The sequence below is a fragment of the Gossypium raimondii genome, chromosome 13 (assembly GCF_025698545.1).
Source record: "Gossypium raimondii isolate GPD5lz chromosome 13, ASM2569854v1, whole genome shotgun sequence".
In the NCBI taxonomy this organism is placed as follows: domain Eukaryota; kingdom Viridiplantae; phylum Streptophyta; class Magnoliopsida; order Malvales; family Malvaceae; genus Gossypium; species Gossypium raimondii.
The window spans coordinates 45,695,952-45,707,503 of NC_068577.1; the positions used below are offsets into that span (position 1 = coordinate 45,695,952).

Sequence of the window (11,552 nt, forward strand, 5' to 3'; positions counted from 1 at the left end):
ATTCGAGTCAAACAAATCCTTTATCCCAAGATTCTAAAATAATGTGTTTGAGGCACCAATTTTGAAGGATAGAAAGTGGAAACAAACAAAAGGATCTCACTGTATTTGCATATTTTTCTCCTTCCAGTATAGTTAAAATACGTGCAATTTACGTTGTACTTTGTTGACTCCTATCTTATACCTATAAATACATGCAACAATTGCACACATCGTCTCATCCAAAACCTGTGTTTTAAACACTAAACAGTAAGCAAAGGCAGCAAATTAATCTTTGAATTATTTGCTTCCAAAACCCTACACTTTTCCTTCAACACATCCTAGAAAATGGCTTCACAAGCTTCTCAAGTTCTTGCTTCACCCCATCCCGCCATTTCATCCGAAAATCGACCCAAGGCTGATTTTCATCCCGGTATTTGGGGTGATATGTTCATCATCTGTCCTGATACGGTAATCTATAATTTTTTTCTTACTCTCTCTTTTATCGATTTTTAAGTTTTTTGGAGATTTCATGGAAAAGCATTATACGTACTTGAGCAGGATATCGATGCTGCAACAGAATTACAATATGAAGAATTAAAAGCACAAGTGAGGAAGATGATTATGGAACCTGTTGATGATTCAAACCAAAAGTTGCCCTTCATTGATGCTGTTCAAAGATTAGGTGTGAGTTATCATTTTGAGAAAGAGATTGAAGATGAACTAGAGAATATTTACCGTGACACCAACAACAATGATGCTGACACCGATCTCTACACTACAGCTCTTCGATTCCGGTTACTTAGAGAGCATGGCTTCGGTATTTCATGTGGTAATTAAGTCTTAAACTTTCATAACTCTTCTTATCCATTTATCAATTAATATTATCAAACTTTACATTAATAATCATCTGTACAATACTTCAATATGTATATATATATTTATTGATGAAACTAATGTTTGATGATGATTTTGGGTGGTTGAGCAGATGCATTCAACAAGTTCAAAGATGAGGCTGGGAACTTCAAGCCATCATTGACAAGTGATGTGCAAGGGTTGTTGGAACTTTATGAAGCTTCCTATATGAGGGTCCATGGGAAGATATACTTGATGAAGCCATTTCTTTCACCACTGCTCAACTTACACTTGCTCTACCAACTTTAAACCATCCTTTATCGGAACAGGTCGGCCATGCCTTAAAGCAGTCTATCCGAAGGGGCTTGCCAAGGGTTGAGGCCCGGAATTTCATTTCGATATACCAAGATTTAGAATCCCATAACAAATCGTTGCTTCAATTTGCAAAGATTGATTTCAACTTGTTGCAGCTTTTGCATAGGAAAGAGCTAAGTGAGATCTGCAGGTAAGTGTTTGGAGATCTTTAAAGCTATGAAGTCTAATACTATTTCAATTGATCACACGACTGTTGCTGACATTTTATGATGCTTTTTTTAGGTGGTGGAAAGATTTAGACTTTACAAGAAAACTACCATTTGCAAGAGATAGAGTGGTTGAAGGCTATTTTTGGATAATGGGAGTTTACTTTGAACCCCAATACTCTCTTGGTAGAAAGATGTTGACAAAAGTCATAGCAATGGCTTCCATTGTTGATGATACTTATGATTCATATGCAACCTATGATGAACTCATTCCCTATACAAATGCAATTGAAAGGTGAGATTTTCTTTTTCTTTTCTACAAAAAAAAAAAAAAAAAACAGTTTTGAGATCACAAAGAATAAGGGAATATATGTTTTTAAACGTTAGGATATTCACTCCAACTTGCAGTTGCTCATATTTTAATGGTGATAGTATGAACTAACCAGGCTAAGTTTTAGATTCAAATTAACCCTGAAATTGTGTTTTAGGTGGGATATTAAATGCATGAACCAACTCCCGGATTACATGAAAATAAGCTACAAGGCACTATTAGATGTTTATGAAGAAATGGAACAGCTGTTGGCAAATCAAGGGAGACAGTACCGAGTTGAGTATGCGAAAAAGGCGGTATGTAATGATACAATAGTATGATATGCTTTAATCATAAATGTATAAAATTTGAAAATTACATTAGCAATTTGCTTACTTTTTTATGCCTTTAATCCTCAGATGATACGCCTTGCTCAAGCTTACCTTTTGGAGGCCAAATGGACTCATCAAAATTATAAACCAACCTTTGAGGAATTTAGAGATAATGCATTGCCAACCTCTGGCTATGCCATGCTTGCTATAACGGCGTTTGTCGGCATGGGCGAAGTTATAACCCCTGAGACCTTCAAATGGGCCGCCAGTGACCCCAAGATCATTAAGGCTTCCACCATTATTTGCAGGTTCATGGACGATATTGCGGAACATAAGGTATACTATATATTCACATTCAAGAATTCTAAAAATCGATTATGACATATATATGCACTTAAATCTATATAATAGAATTGTAAGGCTTCTAGGGTTTGCATTTGCTAAGTTAATTAGCCTATATGGTTCATATGGGTGCAGTTCAACCATAGGAGAGAAGACGATTGCTCAGCAATCGAATGTTACATGAAACAATATGGGGTGACAGCGCAGGAAGCATACAATGAATTCAACAAACACATAGAGAGTTCATGGAAAGATGTAAATGAAGAGTTCTTGAAACCGACAGAAATGCCAACACCGTTCTTTGTCGTAGCCTCAACCTTGCTAGGGTTATGGATGTACTTTACAGAGAAGGTGATGGTTATACACATGTTGGGAAAGCTGCTAAAGGTGGGATCACTTCATTATTGATTGATCCAATCCAAATTTGAAATTCAACATTGGCTTAAGATTTACTATGAGATAAAATTAATAAAGTTTGTACAATGAAGGAAATGTATAATTTCATTACATTATTTGATTTGTTTCTTCTATATAAAAGAATGAACAAGCGGATAATCTTTGTACTTTGTATCTTTTTAATCCAATTAATTTCTACTATCAAATATATGATACGTGATTTTATATGTTTAAGTTATGTGATTTATTAAAATATACTAAATGATTTTGATAATTCAAATATTATAGTAATGAAAATTTTCTAATGATTATTTAAACATTTATACAATATTAAAATTTGATATTCCATGCTCTTAATTTTTCATTTTCATTTTTTCATAATAGTTAATAATTTGACAGTAGATAATATATAATTAATGTAATTATAATAAATTATATTGGATTATATAAATTATTTTTATAACATTTCATATATGGAATATAGAGTTACTATATAAATAATTAAATTTTGATATTTAAAATATAGTGATATAATTTTTTTTGTTAATGGAAAAATACTTTAATGTAATTCAATATATAATTTAACAATTTTATTTATTATTTTATAAATCCATTTAATGAAACTATTTTAACAAGCCTTAATTCTTATTTATATGTGATAAAATTTTAATAAAATAAAATTATTTTTCTAAATATTTTAATGACATTAGAACTTGTTTTCAATGCGTTTCGATACATCAACTTCTTTAACTCGCAAGTGATAGTACCCAGATCGGTGGCTCCCTTCAATTGGTCAAACAGATCGTCAATATGGCGCAGTGGATACTTCTTTTTTATAGTGACCCTGTTTTGCTGCCTGTAGTCGATACACAGTCTCATCAACCCATCTTTCCTTTTCACAAATAAGACTGGTGCACTTTAAGGTGACACGCTCGATTGTATAAAACCTTTGTCAATCAACTATTGTAACTATGCTTTCAATTCTTTTAATTTTGTAAGAGCCATTCTGTACGGGGCAATTGAAATTGGAGTAATTCCAGACATTAGTTCAATAGAAAATTCGACTTCTCGGTCCAGTGCTACAGGTAATTCTTTTGGAAACACATCAATAAATTCACTGATTGTCGGTAGCTGATCAATTTTTTACTATGATATTCACATATTTATGATGTAAGCTAGAAACTCTTCACACCATTTCTAACCAGTTTCTGAGCAAAAATCGTTAATATGACATTAGTAACACATTCGGTCTTGTTAGACTCAACAGGAAATAACTCGCCATTTTGACATCTCAGATCAATCCACTTCATTCTACAATTTTCAACAACAACATATAGAGTTAACCAGTCAATACCTAGTATAACGCAAACTCGTGGAATGGTAGTAGCATCAAGTTAGCAGGAAAGTCATAACCCTAAATTCTCAATGGACACTTTGTACAAATCAAATTGACTAAGACACTTTGACCCAACGAATATGTCACTCTAACCTCAAATTCAGTCTATTCTATCGGTATGATCTTTTTAGATACTAAAGTAGTGTAAATGTAAGAAAACGTTGACTCAGGGTCAATCAGTGCATATACATTAGTATCAAAGAGAGAAAAAGTACTAGTAATGACATCAGGAGCAGAAGCTTCTTCCCGGGCTCGAATAGCATAGGCTTTGGCAAGCACCCGAGCCTCAAACCTAATTGTCGTATTCTTGGTCCCACCTCAGGTAGCCCTAGTGGTATTACCCTGTCTCGGTCCTCTACCCCTCTGAGAAACAGACATTAGTCTATCAACTTAATCATCAATATTATTCAATTTCTTTGGACAATCTTTCAGGAAGTGCTCAGTGTATCTGAATCTGAAACAAACCCTAACTTCAACTCGACATACACCTTTGTCAGGTTTTCCGCAATGATCGAAAATAGGTAAGTCTACATTACGAACATTGCCAACCTGGTTGCTGGCATACTCTGGGACTTCAGGCTACTCGGCCTCGACTTATATCTTCCAAAGTACTCTAGCTATGAGGTAATACGATTATGGAATCCTCTCGACTTCTTAGGCGAAGGAGACTGAAACGATCTCGACATATTTCGCATTCCAGATTCCTGAAGTTTCATTTTATTTTGTTTCTTCTCATTGCAGATATCATCCATTTTTTATGCTCGTTTGGATATAACCATAAATTCCCAAAATTCCAGTGCTCCGACTAATATATGGATCTCATCATTCAGACCACTTTCGAAATGAATACACATCTCAAACTCAGTCGGTACAATTTCACAGACATATTCGCTAAGCCATACAAACTATCATTCATACTTGGCCATGGATCTATTTCCCTGTTTCAGGTCGAGGAAGTCTTTCTTTTTCTTCTCTAGATATAATCTGTTCATATACTTCTTCTGGAATTCAATTTGGAAAAAATCTCAATTAATTCTATCTTTTGGTATAATGGCTAACAACGTGAACCACCACTGATAAGCCTCATCTTTCAATTGAGATACCTCACATCTAAAGTAGTCGTCAGGTGTACAAGCCCTCTCATCGAAGACTCGTTGTGTATTCTCCATCTCATCGAAGACTCGTTGTGTATTCTCTAACCAATACTCAGCCCTAGTCGGATCATCTTTTATCTTTCCACAAAATTTTTCAACCCCACATTTTCTAATTTTATCAATTGAGGGATGACGTGAGCTTTCAGTATTCTGAGGAAAAAAAGGGTGCCATCGAAGGCATATTAGGGGGAGGAGGTTATGGAGCTACATTGGCTCGCATAAGCTCAGCAAACCACTGACCCATCATACCAAAGAAGGCATTTTTCACCTCATTTTCAGACATTTGCAGAACCGAAATGCTATGACTCGCTTTTTGATCAAAAGCCAAAAAATTAATATAAACTTCAACAATGACGACACAGTTTGATTCGACCGACATATTTATATCTATAATAAACAAATATTAGATCGGATTAAATAACATCACACTATCACATGTTAATGTGGCATGTAATTTCTAGACTCAGTACACACTATGTCCAGTCTTAGAATCGACTAAACCATACCTTTGATACTACTAAATGTAACACCCCTCACCCGGTCTGGTCACCAGACTCGAGCTATAAGATGCAACAACAAATAACAGATCAATTTATATGATTTCTTAAAGTAAAAACTCATATAAACATTTCAATATCTCATACATTCACTCAAATCAAGATTTACAAACTAATTCTAGTCACAATAAGGCTTACGAAAGCTCATAAGTTGACCCGAGTACAAACAAGGAGCATATTGAAAACTTTTCAAAAAGTAAGATAATTTTTTAAAGCTAGGGGTGCACGGTAGTGTTACAAATGGTGACAGTATGAAATTGAAGTCATATGGCCATGTATCCAGGCCATGTAACTTACTGAAGTCGTGTGGGTTAAAAACATAAAATTTCCACCAAAAGTCACATTAACGTGTGGCTGGGTCGTTGATCTGCCACAATTCGATGTAGCAAATTAAGGTTTTTTCGTTACTTAACGAGCTTGTTTATCGAATTTTTATATATTTTGAATGCATTTTTTATTTTTATTACTTTATGTTTAATTTATTCAAAATAAGTGTTTTTACGCAATTTTGAGTTATGTTATGACCTAATGGGCCACTTTGGGCCTAAGGATGATCTAACAGATCTATCTAGTGTGTAGGACACAATTTTTGGGATAAGAAGATGAGGGATGATTGAAACATCGCGACACTGAGAAGTGGTGTCGCAACACCGAACTTCGAAGCCAAAATATCCAGAAATTGAAGGCAGTGTCGCAACATTTGGCGACAATTAGAAAAATTAAGCATGGGTATTTTTGTCCACACAATGACTTGTATCATATTTTTAGGCTGTTTAGGAACCCTAATTAGGTCATATCATAAACTCTATAAATAGGCATGTTTAACCTCATTTTAGGAGGCCCGGCCAAGTGAGCCACTTAATTAGTTTTAGGGTTTATTTTACTTTTTATTTTATTTAAATTTATTCCTTTAAATACATTTAGTTATTGTTTATCTAAAATTCAAATTCATTCCAAGTCTTTAATTTAATAGTTTTTAGTTATTTCTTTTCGGATTCCAATTGCAATCGGAGTGATCTTTGCGACTGTTAAAGGAAATTTCACTTCCGAGTACAAATCGACATCAAAATGGATTTATTTTCTTATTCCCTTCTTTTATTTAAGATATTATTTTGTATGTTAAATATGAGTTTAGGGATTATTGCATATAGATCCATGAGTAGCTAATTTCCTTAGGGAGATTAACGAACGAATGTGTGACTAATTAATGAATGAATTAGGGTTTAAATCCAAGTTGGTTGGTTTAAATTATGTGCGATTAAACCCTAGGAAATGATGCCCCTAGGAAGTGATTTAGGATAAACAAGATTGAGAGATCAATTTACCGAGTAAATCATTATTTATCCTGGTCAAGAAAGTGAGGTCGAGATGTAAGCGTGTATTGGTCAATTAGTTAATTAGTTAGAGGTCGAGAGGTAATAACTGGTTAATTAATACCTAACTCGATCAAACCTGAGTTCTGAAGTTAATTAGGAGCACTAAAGTGAGTTAATTTCCTGACTGTTTTATTGGATTTAAATTCAATTGTTAATTGGTTTATTTTTATTTTAGATAATTTTAGGTTAATTTAATTAATTACTGTTAATTTTATTTTTCATAATATAATTTTAAATTATTACTATTTAGTGCTATTAGTGTAGAAAGTTAATTTAAGTTTAATTTAACCTCCTTTGGGTACGATCCTCGAAATGCTACTCTGAGTATTTCGTTGTAACATTCTTTACTATATTACAATTTGACTAGTATACTTGCAGACATCGTTGTTTAATTATATATTTATTTTCTGTAGTATTTCAAGCCCAGACGTTCGCATGTCTAGCGGGTCAATCGTGTAACCAGTAGAGACCATGTGAAAAACTAGGTGACCAAATCTACAGTACTCACATAAGCGTGTTTCCAGCCTGTGTGACATTCGAAAACTGTGTGCTTCTAAATATTCCTATTTTTCAATAAGCACACGGTCCTGTCACCAGCCCGTGTGTGACACACGGTCGTGTGCTAGCCCATATGGTGCAAAAATGTACCTTTTTGTGCAAGTTGTCAAAATCATTCTTCTAATAGGGAAACCAAAAACATCTATAAACTTTTATAACATATACCAATCATACCAAAACATAGCATATAACAAGCCCTATTCATCTAACCAATATGTCTTAATGGCACCATCACAATTCAAGGATCTTAATTCACAACAAATCGTTCAATTAAACTTGTATCATTCATGCTATTCAAGTTATGGACCAAAACATACCATTTCCAAATGCCATAAACTTGTATTGCCATTTCACATACTAACACCACGTTTGGTTCACTGAAATGGAATATGATTGTAATGTAATAGAGCTGTAATGGAATAGAGCTGTAATAGAGAAGTAATGGAATAGAGTTGTAATCAATAATTCAATTGTTTGGTTGCATGGAATGTAATAGAACTGAAATAATATTCTTGTGTTTGGTTGAATGGAATAGAGATTGTAATAGCATAGGAAGAAAGCTGAAATGACCAAAGCACCCTTAACAAAAAATTTTTAAGTAGATGTTTATTGTTATTATTATTAAATTGTAATTGGATTATTATTACATATAATTTAATAAAAATAAAAATAAATAATTTAATCATATTTTAATATAATTTAATAAAATATATAATTTAATAATTATGTTTTTATTTTAGTAAAAATAATTATATTTTACATCCAACAATAACATTACAAGCACAGATCACAATCATCAACTTGTGTTATGCCACTCTAGAAACACTGTGATGACACATAGTAAATAACTAATAATTCATATTAGGGACTTCTTAATTGATCAAATCATTAGGCATCCGCTTGACTGAATGAATGGTTCGTTTTGCCATTGTAATCATGTCTACTATCTCCCTATTGTTGCTTTGTTGTGTAATCCATATTAACAATGATATAATTATTTACACCAACATTGGAGATGTCTCCTTTAAAGTCCTCCAAATTTGTTGACTTTTCCTTGAAAGAATAAAGATAAAAAGGGTTAGTACTAAGGGATGATTGATTTCCAAATGCACCACTCTGTTTTGTTTGTTATGTGTTTGATTGTAACACCAAAGGGTTTCTTGAGGAAACAGGTAGAGTATTACACGAGCCACCAACCGCCACTCTGGCATCTTAGAAGTTCAAATCATTAATGCGATTAAATACTCCACAGTCGTGGGTGGGCTTGTTCTGTGATGGTTGATTGAGATCTATCGATGTTGGGATCCCTTTTAAACAGAGACTTTTGCTCCACTAAAATAAGCATATTAAACATGAATTAATATCTCGAAAATATTAAAGCAATAAATAATCATACATAATTGAGAACAAGAATCAAGTATTTATTACGTAAAAATAGAAATTAAATAAAATGATTCATCATAGGTTTCATCCTCCCTAGGTATCTAGAGAATTAATTAATAATCCTGAATGAAAACATCTCAAAGTCAAAATAACCACAAGACATAAAGAAACTCAATAAAACTTCGAAAGAAATTAAAAGGAGATCTTCGATCTTGATAGAGATTCGCTTTTGAGTTGATTCCGATAGTGTTCTTCAAGTGCTTTCTTCGATATTCTCTTATTACTCCCTTATATATTCTTCTAATTGGTATTTATAAACTTTAGAATGCTCAGAAAGCCTAAAAATTGGGTTTTTTAGTGTATTTGGGAAGCAATGTGCGAAATCGACACGGGCTGGCACATGGGCGTGTATCCAGCTCGTGTGGAAATGCCCAGGCTGTGTGGCTCCTAAAAATAACTATATTTGTCCTATTTTAGCTCGTTTTTCTCTCCTTTCGCTCCCAAATGCTCTTCTACATATAGAAACATGAATTTAAAGGATTAGAAGTGTAACACACCCTAACCCCAAACCGTCGCCAGAACAGGGTTACGAGGCATTACCGGACATATCAAACAATTTACAAATAATTCTTATATAAATAACCAACATATTAAAATAAATCATAAATTCATATAAATTTTACTAATTGACTTCATTCATTTTTTTATAAATTATTCGTAAGTTGTATGATATGTTCGGTAATGCCTCGTAACCCTGTTCCGGCGACGGTTCGGGGTTAGGGGTGTTACATTTAGATGGAAGTTCATAGGTTTTTGAACATGATTCATTTTGAACAAGTTGTTAAATTAGGGGTTTAGTTGATAGAATTTCTAGTTAGAATAGATCAAAAGATTGAATTGTAAACTAAGTTATAAGTTTTACATAGTTGGGATTCAGTTATAAAATGTCTTAAATTAGGGTTTAATTATGAATATTGAATAGTTGAGTTAAATATGGCATCAACATCGAAAGGAAAAGAAAAGATCGTTGAGGAGTAAACGCGTATTCCGGGTTTGTATTACTATAACTTAAACTATTTACTAAATGCTATATTGAAATTGTAATCATGGGACATTTAAAGTAAGGTAACTAATAACAATTGAAATTAAGTATGAATATGTGTGAATATTGAATTATATGTGAATTGAAATAATAGATGTTTTGAATTGTTTGAATATTTGAAATTGTAGAAATGGGATTGCATTACCATGGATTTTGTTACGGGATTACCATTGTCAATGAGTAAAAAGAATGTCATTTGGGTAATAGTCGATCGAATCACAAAGTCAACTCATTTTATAGCAGTTAGAACAGACTGGTCACTACAGAAGCTTGTCGAGGTTTATATCCGAGAGATTGTTAGATTACATAGTATTCCGGTTCAATAATTTCAGATCGGGATCCTCGATTTACATCAAGATTTTGGAAGCAATTACATGATTCGCTGGGAACTCGGCTCAACTTTAGTACTGCATTTCATCCACAAACTGACAGACAATCAGAGCGGGTAATTCAAATTCTAGAAGGTATGTTGAGAGCTTGTACCATTGAATTTGAGTCAGGTTGGGAATGATATTTGCCACTAGCAAAATTTGTTTATAATAATAGTTTTCAATCTAGTATTCAGATGGCTCCATATGAAGCACTATATGGTCGAAGGTGTCGATAACCGATATGATTGGACCAGAATTGATTCAAGAGACAGAGGAAATAGTTAAAAAGGTTAAAGATAGACTGAAAGCCGCCTTCGACAAACAGAAATCTTACGCAGATTTGAAACGATGAGACATTGAATATTCTATTGGTGATAAAGTATTCCTCAAACTATCGCCATGGAAGAAAATTTTGAGATTTGGTCAGAAGGGAAAATTGAGTCCACGTTTTATTGGGCCGTATGAATAGTTGAAAGAATCAGACCGGTTGCCTATCGATTGGCTTTACCTCTAGAATTACAAAAGATTCACGATGTTTTTCATGTTTCGATGCTTCGGAGATATAGATCGAATCCTTCTCATGTTATTCCCATTGAAGACATTGAAATTCGATCTGATTTAACTTATGAAGAAGAGTCGGTTCAAATATTAGCACGAGAAGTGAAATAATTAAGAAACAAAAGGGTTCCCTTAGTAAAAGTTTCATGGAGAAGTCGTAGTGTAGAAGAAGCGACTTGGGAACCGGAAGAGACGATGAGAACACAATATCCACATCTTTTCTCAGGTAAATTTCGAGGATGAAATTTATTAAGGGGGAGAAATGTAATGACCCAAAATTCACAAGCATCGAAAAAGTACATTATCGGGCCTCCGTCTTAGTAAACTGAGTCATAAAAAAATTTATTTGAAATAATTATGAGTTT

General features: G+C 33.5%; 1 protein-coding gene across 1 annotated transcript; it reads left to right on the forward strand.

The window, feature by feature from the left end:
• Window positions 1–218: 218 nt before the first annotated feature.
• On the forward strand, window positions 219–2,959 carry LOC105781617 ((+)-delta-cadinene synthase isozyme A). The gene is given in 9 exon segments (XM_052626275.1): window positions 219–447; window positions 538–808; window positions 965–1,075; window positions 1,078–1,336; window positions 1,429–1,647; window positions 1,841–1,979; window positions 2,082–2,330; window positions 2,472–2,631; window positions 2,634–2,959. Coding segments are annotated over 9 exon segments (1,662 nt in total). The 5' UTR covers window positions 219–324; the 3' UTR covers window positions 2,765–2,959.
• Window positions 2,960–11,552: the final 8,593 nt, after the last annotated feature.